The 15,382-nt window shown below is 33.4% G+C and overlaps 1 protein-coding gene across 1 annotated transcript; it reads left to right on the plus strand.

Moving 5' to 3' along the window:
• Positions 1–324: 324 nt before the first annotated feature.
• On the plus strand, positions 325–11,492 carry LOC137932955 (uncharacterized). Its single transcript, XM_068776646.1, has 8 exons — positions 325–493; positions 2,188–2,328; positions 4,328–4,459; positions 5,297–5,430; positions 8,000–8,148; positions 9,121–9,198; positions 10,040–10,223; positions 11,345–11,492. Exons 1-8 carry the CDS (start codon positions 416–418, stop codon positions 11,490–11,492), a joined length of 1,044 nt encoding a protein of 347 aa, XP_068632747.1. The 5' UTR covers positions 325–415.
• Positions 11,493–15,382: the final 3,890 nt, after the last annotated feature.

Consider the following 15,382-nt stretch of genomic DNA (forward strand, 5'->3'; position numbering starts at 1 on the left):
ATTAAGGGAAACATTAACTTGAAGTTAAACACTAAATGACCAATTTTTATATAAAGGAAAATTAGTCATTCAATACAACATCAAAATCCGTAAGCGTAAAACAAAAATTAAAACCAAATTTAAAATGTAATAATAAATTGGTCAATCTTTGTTACGATTATAGTTGATAGTGTTTTTTATTAAATGAATTCAACTATCAAAATAGCTGTATAGCAGTTTAAAAATTTGCGCTATCTTATACAATAACGAACGTTGCTGTTACTGTCATATTTGCGTTTTCCTGTCAATGTCACATAATGTCAAAGTTCTAAAAGCGTCATTAAATTGAACCATTTAAATGGTTTAGTTTGTCAACAATTCAATTTACTATTACGATTTGACAATATTATAGGAATTTGTTTGAAAATCAATTCCGATGGCTAACTCGCAGTTCACATTGACGTCCAAACTACACGAAAAAAATATCTGTTCTGGTTTAAGTAATTTGCAGCAAGTAAGTTTAAGTTTTATTAAACAATGTTTGTTTTTTTTTAGTTTATAGAGTTAAGCTTCGTTATTCTTTTTTGTTTATATATTTTTAAAAGAGTACAATATTATCTAAAATGGAATTCAATATTTCTTTAACGTATTCTGGTTCGTGCCGATATTTACTTGTATCTTTAGCTATACATTAAGACAATAAATGTAAATATTTGTATAAGAATTTCATAAGTAATTCGCATTTTTTATGCTTCTAAATATATTTTGTGGAGCTTTAATACTTCGTACTGATAATATGTATGTTTATTTTATTGCTTTTTAATACATATCAGTTTGTTGAAGACTCGCGGGATGTTGATCCCGTCTAGACGTGAAGGAACTACGACTACAGGACCTGCCAACTAGGACTACATGTTAAGGAAAGATGAACTTAAATGCTCTCTCTCATACTTTTAGTGCCAATTCCAAACAGAGATGTGCTCTTTTACTTATTACCATAGTCTAACTTGATTTTTAATTTTTGCTTTTTTTTATTCAATGCTAACTCTGTTAGCACAAATATAAATTTAGGTGATTTTTTGTGCTCAAAAATTGTATCTCTTTTTATAATGATAAATAAATTCTTACTTTCTCTTATTGAAAACCAATATATTATTAAATATCATGGAAGTTGTTAATAAGATATTTTTAAGAGATATATCATCATCAATTCAGCCCTTAGGCTTCTACTGCAAAGCATAGGCTTATCCCTAAGGGTTGGCCATCACGATTTGGTATTATGGCACACAGAGAATGCTGCTGCCCATTCTCTGGAGACTTGTTTGATAGCAATAGCAATCCAATTAATTTATTTCACAAAATGTGAATAATATAAGAATATATTTTGGGAATCAAACCTGTGACCTAAGATTGCAAGTCTGTCCTCTGCTTCTGGACTACCACTGCTCATTCTCTTACAGATCTCAATATTCCTAATTCAATCATGTTATGAAATCCAGAGTGTGGGGTACACTGGGGGTCTTCTGGGGTCTTTAAGTGACTGTAAGCTTTCCATTGAGGTCAGAATTGAGAGAAAATGTTTAGGTACCATAAATTGTTACGGGTAATACATATATTTCAGAAAATCACTTACCTAAAGTAATATTTGCTCTCAAATTATGGTAGTTGCAATTGGAATTATATATTAATATATATAATTCTCATTACATACATACTTGAAAAACAAAATAATCTATTTTTGTAATCTATTTGCACACAATCAGATGTAATTGTCTCTCTTTCACTTATTAAATGCTATTAGATCTACTTTTTTCATATCAAAAGTGTTTTTCATTACTTTCCAGCAGCTAGTATTGCTATATTCTCTTAGTATGATTTGCCACTCACAGTCTAGTAAAGCAACATCTCACCTTAACTTGTTAAATTAAAAAAATAAGAAATATTGTGCCCATGATCTTGTTAAAAATGAAATTTCTCTATGTATTTCCTTTAAAAACTGTTTCTACAATAGCTTCTAAAGCTGTTTATAGCATTGATAAGATTTATAAGAAAAGCTGGATGTGGCTACTGTATTGTATAACATTCCAGTAGTAAATAACTAAAAACTTTCACTATTATGTATTTAAACTTGATAAAAAAAATGTTGACAATAAAGGCTAAATAAATGTGTATATAGCTTATACATACATGAATGAAAATCTCTTGCAGAATGGTGAGTTTGTGGACATGACCCTTGCGGCAGATGGACATTTTGTGAGAGTACACCAAATAATAATTGCTCTAGCGAGTCCTTATATTAAAGATCTCATCTCTTCCGCTCAATGTCAGCATCCTGTCATATTTTTAAATGTAAGTTTTTCCTGTTTATTTTCTATCTTTGGTAAGTTATATATAAATGCTACACCTGTGATAACTGTCAAATGACCTATGTATATGTATGGTAATGAACTAAAGTAACATATTTTGTATATATGTTGCACTTGTTTTACTAATAGCTGCCTTTTTCATTAAAATAAAACAAGCCTTATTTTTACAGGCCATATATAAAGCTACCTTTAACATAAATATTTACACTGTAATAATTAAATATACATTAAGATGGCTGGATAAAATTTTTTTTCAAGAATCTTTTGCCTCTGAACAATTGTATTAAGGATATTTTTATGGCGCTTGCTATAGGGGACCCCTCGTAGAACTCCCATCTTGTGTACATGGGGACAGCATTTTTTATATTTAGACCCTTTTTTGATTAAGGGTGTTCATCAGCATATTCCATACATTCCTGTCTCTTGTCTAGTTTAATTAAAATTAGAAAAATAGATATTGTAAAATTATATTACATTTTTAGTTCATATTTTTTTACATGCATCTACTATTGAACATTCAATATTCACACACATTGTTGAATGTTGAATCAGTTACGTGGGAAAGTCCATAGTACAATCAATGTACTTAATGATGTATTACAAATTGAATTTTTTTACGTATTTCATTGTTGCATGCAATGACACTCATAGCAAAGTATGTAATATGCACAGATGTCTTATTACATGTTTTTATAACAATACAAATAATTACTAACAATAGGTTTTAGTAGCATAACAATAAGAATTCATTTATGTTACATCACAATGATTATCAAAATAAGACTTCTCAAAGTTTTCAGAGGCGACATATAAAGACTGTAACACACTGCATAGGACAGAACTTGCCAAGCTGAACACCATTTCAACCATAGAATGTCCACTGCTGAACATAGGCTTCACCTGTAGATTTCCAATAAGTCTTCCATATTCCTCAATGTTGTACCTTTGTCAGTCACCCCGGAAAAGCTATTCCTAGTGACCATCTGTTTAGTGTGCTATGATCATCACCATTTCAACCCTTATAACGTCCACTGGATATAGGCTTCTTTCATAGATTTCCAAAAGGAGTGGTGAAAGCGGCTCTTTAAAAAGGTTTTCTGTATTCCTTGTGGGTGGACTTGCTATGCTTCTCTGGTTGATCCGTGGCCTCAATCCCAGAACCTTAAGCTCCTACTAGTGATGATCATAATTTCAGCCCTAGGATGTCTTCTGGACATAGGCCTACTCCATAGATTTTCGATAGGGTCTTTAGAAAAGGTGCTCGCATCGAGTGTACTCCGAAGACTTTGAGAAGGTTTTCTGTCTTCCTTGTGGGTCGACTTGCTATGCTTCGCTGGTTGATCCGTGGCCTCAATCCCAGAACTTTAAGCTCTTCCTAGTGATCATCATCATTTCAGCCCTAGGATGTCTCCTGGACATAGGCCTACTCCATAGATTTTCGATAAGGCCTCTAGAAAGGTGCTAGCATCCAGTGTACTCCGACGACTTTAAGGTTTTCTGTCTTCCTTGTGGGTGGACTTGCTATGCTCCGCTGGTCGATCCGTGGTCTGTACCCCAGAACCTTAAGCTTTTCTTAGTAGCCGTCTGTTCCGTGTGCTATGATCATCATTTCAGCCCCAGGGCATCAACTGGATATAGGCCTCCATAGATTTTCGACAAGACCGGCAAAAAGCGGCTCGCGTCCAGTGTCTTGGAACAACCTTAACAACGCTGTCTTCTTCATGAGTAAACGTGGTACTGTTCTGTTCGATCTGTAGTCTCCGCTTCAGAACCTCAAGGTCGCATTGGTTATCAGTTGCGCGCTATGATATAACTGTCTAATGGCAGAGTATAATAAAACAAAAAAATTGACAGCTACTTTTTTTTAATTTACTTTTTTTGTTGTTGGGCAAAGGAAATTGGTTACTATTTGGTAATCTGCTTTGTTAACAAAAATATAAATAAAAAAATTGTGGTTAGTATAAATCATTTTTTTATTTCAGAAAATATCCCACACAACTCTAGCCGCCATATTAGAATACGTATATACCGGTGAAGTTTTGGTTACAGTTGAAAATTTAAAGGAATTGGTTGAGGCAGGTAAAGAATTGCACATCAAAGGCTTGGAAGATATGGTAAATATTACTAAAATATATATGATAGAAACCTAAAGCTTTAGGATAAAACCTCAGTTGTTAAATTAAAAAAAAGAAAACTACGTTGTGTTAATGTATTTATTATATATCATGGGAAATTATCTCCCGCAAAGATGATGACCAGTCTACGTCGTCATCTAGTTACTTCCCGCGTCTACCGTCTCGTGGTCGCCACTCAGGAACCTTCACCAGAGATCCGCCCCGTCATCACTTTCTTTAGCAGATCACTTTGCACTGGGCGTCTGTCAATGATGATGGGAAAATATATTTTCTACATACTAGGATGAAATATTTTTTTATATTATTGTGTGGGTCGCCTGTAATGACTATAATCATTAACGTATACTAACAATAATGAACAAGTACAATTGATCAGACAGACTGCCGCCTTCGCGACGTTTTTGGCATTCTTCCTAGGGCCGATAGTTCTTAGAGGTAATAACAACACGAAGTCCTAAATAAAAGTGTGTATATTCATTCGCTTCGCCCATATTTATACCGATCCAAAAGTCGAATTATTGTAGAGCGCTCCCATTCACCCAATGTATATAAAGAATTATATATATGGATAGATAGATATATAGAATTCCCCTTTTCGATGCGCCGCTGACGATGATGTAATATAGCTCCTAAGCGTTATTTATACCTACCAACAAGACGTATATATTCGTCAACTCTCTGCTGTACATTTTTTAACAAAATCAAGGGATTTTTGTGCTATACATACAAAATTTGAATCATTTTGTATAAAACAGATAAATTGAAAAAAGTGAACTTGTTAAGAATAAGTATATGAAAGATTACAGTTTCTTTCAGCATTTACAGTCGGCACTCGTGTTGAAACAGAAGGACGGAGAAGGTGGTGATAAGTCACATGTCGAAGCTGGCGACCGTTACCTAGATGAAGTAAATGATGAAGAGACCGAACAACTTCCTGAAGAAACAAGTCTGTATGTATCATGAGGCACATTGAATATTTCTAGCCAAACATTTCTTTATGGATCCCGCTATTGGGGACGTCTCGTACTCCATCTAGTTATAGAGACAGAGTCGTTGTTTTTCTTTTAATAACTTTTTTTAGTTAATTTTTTTTTATTTTTGCGATCTTCTATCATTCCACATAAGATCTTTCTTTCTTTCGCATTCTACATTTCCTCAAAAAAAGGGAAGGGCCTTTCATACCAGATTTCCCTTTAGTTCGATGCCATTCTTTCTTCATCTCGTTCTGCAATGACTACAAATTCTTTAATTTTATTCTATTTATAACTTAGTTTAGGTCTTTTTAAGTTTTTACAATTTATCACGGTCTATTTTTAATACATATATTTTTACTATTTACAATATTTCCATTTAGTTTTTTTATTTAATTCCTCCTTTTTTTTATGCTTACTCGACCTTGAATATATTTTTTTTATTCTAGCTTCTATTGCATCTGCCGGTAGTCAAACATTAGCACCGCTTAGCTGTCTTTAAAAAAAAGTAAAAAAGAAATTTATGTCGAAAGAGAAAGTTTATATACAGGATGATTGGTTATAGGTGTAAAAGAAGCTATAACTAGTGAATGTATAGTCCAGGGGTGGCCAAGCTCTTTGATAGTGCGAACCATTTGAAATTTGATTTTTTTTTCGATCCGCAATTAAATACGCATTAAAACACGCAAAACAATTTTTTTTATACAAAAATCATATTTGTTGAAATTATTTGAACAAAAATTCAAAATATGTGTATTAAAGTTAGATATAATGGGACACGTATATGACAGCACTCCTAATAATACTTAAGATGCCGGTTAGTTTATTATGATCGGTGTTTGAATTTCGCTAATTTTATGGTGGAATAATAATAATCATTATTCACACCAGTAATTTGTTTCAATTTCACAGTTGCTGACATAGTTTATATAGATTTAAATATTGATATAATTCAAAAGTCAATCGGAGTCAAAAATAATCGTTCAAAGAACCGCATGTGGCTCGCGAGCCGCAGTTTGACCACCACTGGTATAGCCCATTTGTCACCAATTTCTAATCAGCCTGTATTACAACCAATTAGAAAATCTGTGCAATTATATACAGAATGATTAGTTGTTTTATGTCTAATAGTATTAAAAGGGGTGAATCTATATCTAATTCCTTATTTAATGGAATCAGGCGTTACCTCGCAGAAGTCCATCCTAAGTAAGAAAAAGACTAATATTTAGCCACTTCCGCACATGCAGTGGTAGTCGTGCAATGAAATGCACCGCCCGCCAGCCCGCTGATGAATGCGTATGCGGCAAAAATGCGAATCACACAACTGCCACCACCAAATTACTCAACACGTGTTTCACCCCTCCACGGGGCATCTTCAGGAGTTATGTTACACCCATTAGTGCCAAACACAGAGTCTGACTTGTGACTTGACTCTGCATCTGCATCTGGCTTGGCGGTGCATTTTATTGCACGACTACCACTGCATGTGCGGAAGTGGCTAAATATTGGACCTTTTCTTATCTTATTTCTTTGCACGAAGCTTTAAACTTTCACTCCTATTTCTAATAATTTGGTTTAGCACGTTCGCGACGGGACCTGAATTAAATGGCCGCACCGTGAGGCGAGCTTGTTTGTCGTACTCGATCCCATCGGGCGAAATTGACAAAAAGGAATAATACTCTTGTGTTAATAAATATGTAAATTAATTTGTTAATTACAATAATTACCTTTTTATTAGATTGACACCGGTGGTTCATCCCGTCCCATAGGATAGACAAGAATGTACAACAGGTGGTAGACCCCGTCGCGAACTTGTTAAAATGATCTTTCTGTAATGTCTGCAGGGAATAGATAGTAAACAATAAATAATTTTAATATGCATTAATTGAAATTTTTAAAACACTTTACTTTACCATATTACCATTACGTTATTATTATTACTAAAACAATCAATATATGAAAGTAATAAATCATATTTTTAATCATTTGGTGATGAAATAAATAAAGTGAAAACGATTAAATACATTTGATTTTAACAAAAAAACATTTGTGCGAATTCTATTAAATGTTATTGTATAATTGGGGCAGCTAGTAACAGGACAATTGGTTGTAGGTATAAAAAGCCTTTAAGTGAAGGTTGTATAAATCATTTGCAAAAAAAAAAGCTTTAAAGTTTTTATACTTATTTCGAATCAGCCTGTATAAAGTGATCACTCTGAAACATGTTACAGTAATTAATTTTTTTCTATTTAATGTAGAGAGCCCAATAACTCTTGATAGTACAAAATCAGTACGGATTCTAAACAATAATTAATTTTAACTTTGAAAATGCTTATTCATGTTATATTATCATTGCTGTATTTATTAATTCTGAATTGACAGCAAATCTTAAAACCATTTACACCAAATAACCAATCAACACTTATAAAATTTTAATTACATCATTTCATAATGTTTACAAGTATACTTTCAATAATTTTAAATAATGAATATTTAAAAAAAATAAAGCCATAGAATATTTCTCAAATATTTTACAACACTATTACAGCCAGGAAGAATATACAAGGGATATAAAAGGAGAGGAGATACAGGAGTGTCAGGAGACATTCTTGGATGAAGCTATGGATGAAGACGGTAAACTTTTGGATGGAAGTCAAATAGATGATGAAGAATGTATAGAGAAGAAAGATTTAATCGGTAAGTTATGTACATACATATGATAGATTGAGTGTACACGCTTTAAATAAGAATGTACATTGTACTAAAATAATTGATTTCAGTATAGATACATCCAATAGAGTGTTTTAAAAATACATTTATTTATGTTTACTATCTGTATTGACTTTTTACTGTCAGGAGTTATTGTGTTGCTTGTAATATAAGGTAATATCTTTCTGTGATCACTTAATATATACTGATTAGAAATAGGTTTAGTTTTGAAGTTTTTTTCTGATAAATGAGTTATGCAATCACTACTTCAAAGCTATTTATTCTTCTTTTCAGCCGATGGACGGCCACTGCAAGGCTATGCTTCCTAAGTCGTCGGCCCCCCTGGTGGGGGCCAAGTCTAACGGCTTGTACCTTTTTATATCTCTAACCAAATAATAAGGGTCTCAATATTAAACCCTGTGATACAACTAATCATTATATGCGTATGTAAATTACCCAATGTTCCAGTTTGAATGATGCAAATTGAAAATTTTTGAAAAATTTAGATCAGCTCTTTCTTCTTGCCACTTACCTTATGGACTAATTTAAAAAAAAAATATATTTGTTTGACTATATGACTGTTATAATACTGCAAAATACGTTTTATTTTAAGTTTTATCTCATCTAGCTTATCGATTCTGATGAGTATTTTTCCTTATACCAACAATTCAACCGCCTCCGAACATCTGCTTAGAGTTTTGAAATTGTTGTGGATTTTCTTACTGCTTCTTCTCTTTTACTATAATACTTTGGGAAGCAAAGTAAAGTCAAAAATAAAATAAAGTAAAAAATATAATAACTTGATGATCAATAAGAGTTCGGTTAAAAGTTGAATAAATGATTTTTATTCATATGTTTAAATATGAGTGTCCATGGCAAAGAAAACATCGAAGTGTTACAAAAGAGGTTTGTGTGTTTGTATTGTATATTTTTTTTTAATAATTGATCTTCTATCCCCAGAACAGCAAGTGAACGATAATTTGCAAAGGATGGGCATATCAAAAGTGAAAGTTGCAAACGCTCCCAACAATGAGGCAGGTAAATAATAATTAAAAATAACCTCTTGATAAAGTATGGACTAAATGTGAATATATATGTAAATATATGAGTGAATGAATGAAGTAATCGACAATGGAATGTATGTATCAATGAATGAATTGATTAAATTATGTATAAATATTAGCTATCAATAGTGGATTATCCTCTAACTGGAGTTAGCCCTGATGTTCAACCTACGAAATACTTTTGTGATGTTAGGGTTGGCAACACTATGAAAATTATGAACATTTGCGTTTTTTTCAAAAATTTTTTACCGTGACTAGTAATTTGCTCATAAGTTTTACAAATTAAGGTGTTTTGTGTAGTTTTCTTAATTTATTCAAAATTTTATGGACAAATGAGTATATATATATATATTGGGAATGGAAAGTAAGAGAAAAACCAAATGATTTTTACCGCTCCGGCATTGATTTTGTATACTAGATAGCAAAAGGTTGTAGATAACGAAGGTGAATATATTGTCGATTAGAAATAAAAACTTGTTAAAAGTGTAGTCGTGTGAATTTAGTATAAAATAGCAAACCTATATGTTGACCAACAAATTTATTAATTAATCTGTTTTAAAATAAAGAGTAGCGGTTTAAATCATCAAGTAATAAATAAATGGACGGATAATGTTAGTCCAAATATATTTTACCTAAAATTAAAGTATATATCGTTCGCGTTAACATTGTCTGCGGGCCTAATCACACTCGGTAATCAATGGAATGTGTTTATCTTTTCACTATCAATTGACTATCTATTATAACTATAGGTTAGTCGTACGGACAAAAATTCTTAACGCGAATGAACTATAATATTCGTTAAAATTCGCTTTTAGAGGCGAACGCTCTCCAGTACACCGTCTCGAATCAGGGCTCCCTGCAGATGATCCTCAACCGCTACATGTACTACTTGAAGTACACAAACCGGAATAAGTCCCGGCAATGGCGGTGCGTGGACTACCTCAAGAACATACGCTGCCCGGCGCTGGTCATCACACAGGACGATGTTGTTATAAAGAGGTAAGTAATGCCCATACTTTGACTGGTTTAGAGAAAAGGTGTAAGTCGAGAATTCTTGTCCCTTCTCCACCAAACATATCTTTGAGAAATAAATTAAATAATTTTGACATGTTTAAAAAGATCCTAAAATTTTTTGTTAACGTTACCAAAAAATATTTTTTCAAATACTTTGATTTTGATGACAATTTACCTCACCAACTCTCCTAAAGTCAAGTCATCAAGTCTAATAAAAGCGACTGCCCTGTCATTTTTTACACCTCAGACTGACTATCTAGGTTCCACGTAAAATGGGTGATCAAGCCACGGCAACTGTCACCCTCCTCCCCCCTCACTCGACACAGCGAGAATCAGTTAGGAGAAAAAATTATCAATGTATAATACTTATAGAAGCTTCTTATGTAAATCTACGGTTTTCGATGTGACATTGTAAAAGGTTTGAAAATTTACTTGAGACAAATATCATCTATCATAAAAATATCATAAATAATCTATCAACGTCATCATTTTAACAGTAATATGTTCCACTACTGGACATAGGAATCGGCCATCTACTTCCAATTATTCGTCAGATATAAGATCCCGTGATTTATAGCGGCCATGAAATAAAATTATAAGTAAATCTCGTAATAGAGAAGGCTCTTCAATCTATCAGATACATTGTAATTATCTGTACAAATTTAAATTACTTTATAAATCTAATAACATATATAAAATTCTCGTGTCACGGTGTTCGAACTTGAACTCCTCCGAAACGGCTTGACCGATTTTTACCAAATTTTACATGCGTATTCAGTATGTCTGAGAATCGGCTACTATCTATTTTCCATACCCCTAAGTGATAAGGGTGGTCCACCCCTAAATTTTATTTTTAATTTTTTAGACAATTTTTTTGGTTTTTATTTTATTATGATACAGCATACAAAAATGTATTTTTGTATGCTGTATCATAATGTATGTATACAAACCTAAATTTTCACCCCTCTACGATCAACCCTTATCTTACATTTGTTAATTAAAAACTTTAATTTTTTTTGCAAAACAACGTTTGCGGGATCAGCTAGTATTAATATGGAATTTATTTTGAGACAGTCGAATGTTCAAAAATCAACACGTGTGTACAGGATAGCAGCGCATACACATTCGTTCCACGACCAGAAGATCCTAAAGAAGTTACGCGCGGGTGCCATCTTCACGGCCGTCGTGGAGGCGGAGCGACAGGGCGAGAGCTTACAGCAAAGTAGAGACCTCGCTGATGACCATAGCGAATGATAATAAATATTATTTATTTACACTTGCTTTTTCTTTCATAATAAAAAAATTCCATTACAAAACTATCAAGATACAGCCAGTGTCAAATCTTTATTGTAAACTTCAGAAAAGAAATACGTAGAGACGTGCAGTAACTAAAAAAATTTTTACCCATTTTCAAAAGTTGTTCAGGTGGACTTCCAGAAATCCACGTGGGTCTAAATTGTGGGACACTGAAATTTATCTGCCGCGAAGAATTAAAATATTAGCTTAATTTCACCTGTTAAAGGACTTGGACCTTTATTTGCCTATTCTTAATTTATTTTTTGATTATACCAATGAGGTACCAAGATAACCAAAAAAATTTTTTTTTTAGATACTTGCTGTTGACATAGAATATTCTTGCTTGCATATGCAGCGCATAAATCCTTGGCCTGTGTCTATTCTACCCGGGTACGAATAATTTTAACTGCGGCTCCATAACTTTTTTACCACTCACTCGGACACTGCTCCCGATTTGAATCCAAAAGATGTAACCACGTGACCTTATGTGAAAACCTTGATATATCTCCGTTCAACTTACCGGACCTCGGAGTTGACCCGGCACATAAACTTCAAGGCATTTAACGGTCTGTAGCGCTTGGGCAGCGACTTGAAATAAAAAAATGTACCATTAAATATGTTATTGAGAAAAACTTCCAAATTGTATTATTTATATGTATAAATTTTAGCTGTATTTACGCATAAGAGAAAATTGTATAAGAAAAATTGTTAATAATAAAACGCTGTCGTGACTCGCAGCTGGAAGAAGAAAGATCCGTATCAAATAGCAGCAACCCTCTTCCAACTGTCTGCGCTTAGTAAGAGCGAAAAAAACATAAACAACTGACTCACTTTAAAAAAAAGAGATTTGTTTAGGAAACGGACCGTTAATATACATTTTTTTCGTTTTTATATCACATGATGACTTTCGAATTCCTGCAGCAAGAACGCGTTTTAGATCCCTCTTTTTATCAACGGCTCAGACAAATATCGGTAAACGTGCACCCTTATACAGGATGTGTGACCTCCACAATTCATATATTAATGATATTGATATATTCTCGTGCTCTCTCGTATCTTTTAAAAGAAAATTTCGATCGAAATTATTGAGTACACACAATACAATTTGAACCTGATTGGAACGTGACTGCTTGCTGTGATCCGTAATTATTGCGGTGTGATATGCAGAATGCGCTGGATCTTTGATCCCTGTGCATTTGTTTTGTCATTGTTTGACTATAAATCATTAAATGTTCTTAGTGAGATATAAGGTAACAATTGTAACTAATTTTATATTTATAAGTTTCTAAGTTTGTACTTTCTTACTGCCTTTTGTTGCTGTTTATCTCCAATAAAAAGATAGCATATAAGAGCATACAAGATAGTATATATAGTAAATAAATAAAAAGATAGCAAAGCAGACGTAAATAGTTTCGTCGAAGCGCTGTCAAAGGTTACGACTTGGGGTCCGTCGCACCACATTTCACACGATAACAAATATAATTTTACAACAATCACTTTATGTATTATGCCGCGTTCACACTTGCAACTGATCGATTGATTGCAATTACAGACCTGTGTAAACTCTAAAATTGATTTTGAAAATCACCTGGGCCACATATATGCGCGGTCATCGCGATATCGATTTCATTTGAAGCCAGCACCGGATAAAGAAGCAGGCAAGTCGTGCAATTTAAATATTAAATATTTTGTATTAGATTTTGACATACAGCATTACAAAAAATATTGTAAATGACACGTATACAACGAGAACAATATAACATACTTTTCAAATACACTTGTTGTGGTTTAGGAATTTTCCTAGAGCCGGTAGATCTTGGAAGTAATAACAATACGAAGTCGGAAGTACAAGTGTGTATATTAGCTATATTCGAATGTTGATGCGCGCTGTTAGCCGTTTTGGCTTTTACAGCTTCATCGGACTCAGGGCCCGCGAATACGAAATCCGCGAGCTAATAAACTAAAAAAAATTACGTCAGATTCTTCACCTGACGTCACCGCCCAAGTGTCCGTGCGCGACGCAACGCCGCACGCACCGGCGACTCCAACCGGGAGAGGAGGACCTCCCAGCTCCGATATCTATTCGGATAAAATATCATCGGAGGAAAGGATCACACCTTGCTCCGAAAACCGACTAGGTAACAATAAGCTAAACAATACGTCAGGTGTGTGTATTAATCAAGCTTAGCCCATATTTATACCTATTTAAAACTATAAAAACAATGTTCAACCAAAAAACATAGTCCGTATAGTAGAGCGCTCTATTTCGTCCGATGTATATAAAGAATTATATTTCTGTGTAATTCCCCTTTTTGATGTACTGCTGACAATAATTTAGCTCCTGTATACTATTCCACATGTTGAATCATTTATAAGTAAAGAACTATTGTATTACTTTTTAATTAAAGATAAATTTCAAACCATAATTTATAGTATAAAATCACTTTATTTTTTTAATTTGCAGTTAATTTGTATATTCTTGTGTGAAAGAGCACCAAATTTCGCCACAGAGGCTCGCGTGTTACCAGGTATGCCACATTTGTACAATATAACAAGGCAATTTGAAGTCAATTTACCTTGGAATAATTATTATAAATATGCGTCCTATATCTCCCTTCTTTCTGCACTATTAGTGCTGAACACACAAAACATCAGAAACATAAAAATAAATCTTACAAAATAACCTAAAAATTACCTTCTTTTCATGAATAATTCTAACGTAAATCAAGGAAATAACCATCGATACAAACCAAGTCAAACTATTAGCTTGGTCAAACTGATTATTAAGGTTTTTGTTGCGTGTAGACGCGGCTTTAGAATTGGATCCATTTTTATGTTATGTCTGTTTTACAGTAACTGTCAAGTCATCACGAACTGTGCCCTATTTGATTGTTGTCTTTATACCGCAATGTCTCTTTTGGTAGTTTTCGATCAAGTATAATAAAATATTTTACTGTAATATTAAATGAAAATTCGTATAATTTTTGTGTCGATTTTGTCTACTTCCCAGTGTGCTTTGCCTAAAATGACTCGAAAAATTGTTAGTAAAATGGAATAGGAAATTGCTATTGATGTAAGTCGAGTTGATGAGAAAGTTGAAATGACAGTGGGCCTACCAAATACCACGTGGATCTGATGGCTAAAGGTGCTTTAAAGTTCTGGAGTGACGACTTCGGACTGCATAGGTACAGGACATCGAGAAACATGGACCCACAACATGGAGAAACTATGTCCAGAAATGGACGTCCTATAGCTATAGGACGTCCATTTCAAAAATGATAATACGCAATTTTAATATAAAATAAAATAATAAAAATGTTTAGACGTGCCAAGAAACTCGACAGCTGTTTTTTTCAATAAGCTATATATACATTTTCTTTTTAAGGTGTATTATACCTCGTGTGCAGATGGAAGCGAAGCCGATTGTCTCCAAGAATATCTGTCATTGAAATATTCCTTAATTGTTTAACAATTATTATCATATTAATTTTTTAAATGCATTTTACTTACATTTTTTATCTAATATAGTAGTGCACTTATCTTACGCGAGCATTTATTGTTAACTATGCGCAGGCGCTAAACACACGCTTCTTTTTGCCAACTTATTTGCAACCTATCGAACTAAGAAGTAATAAGTTAGTGAACAAACGGAAATTAGCTATAGATGTATACACCAAAGTTTAATTACCAAAGGTGCGTTTAACTATAGTTGAAAGTCTAGAGTAGGCTTTGAAATCAAATTTCAAAAGCTTACACTCAACCTCGTAAAAGATTTCTAAAGTCTGCGCAAGCGGTGTGATTTTTCAACTTACCTTTTATAGATTTAGGCACTTCAGCTCTCAGTTACC

The sequence above is a fragment of the Battus philenor genome, unplaced genomic scaffold (genome assembly GCF_028537555.1).
Source record: "Battus philenor isolate CCGP_79_NKW_IND1 unplaced genomic scaffold, ilBatPhil1.0.hap1 SCAF_12, whole genome shotgun sequence".
Classification (NCBI taxonomy): Eukaryota; Metazoa; Arthropoda; class Insecta; order Lepidoptera; family Papilionidae; genus Battus; species Battus philenor.

What these genes read in the sequence shown, in the direction of transcription:
- LOC137932955 (XM_068776646.1), top strand. Translation starts at nt 416, where the DNA reads ATGGCTAACTCGCAGTTCACATTGACGTCCAAACTACACGAAAAAAAT. An exon ending in ATCCTGTCATATTTTTAAAT is followed by an intron (nt 2,329 to 4,327) that starts GTAAGTTTTTCC and finishes TTTTTATTTCAG; the next exon opens with AAAATATCCCACACAACTCT. An exon ending in CTTCCTGAAGAAACAAGTCT is followed by an intron (nt 5,431 to 7,999) that starts GTATGTATCATG and finishes ACACTATTACAG; the next exon opens with CCAGGAAGAATATACAAGGG.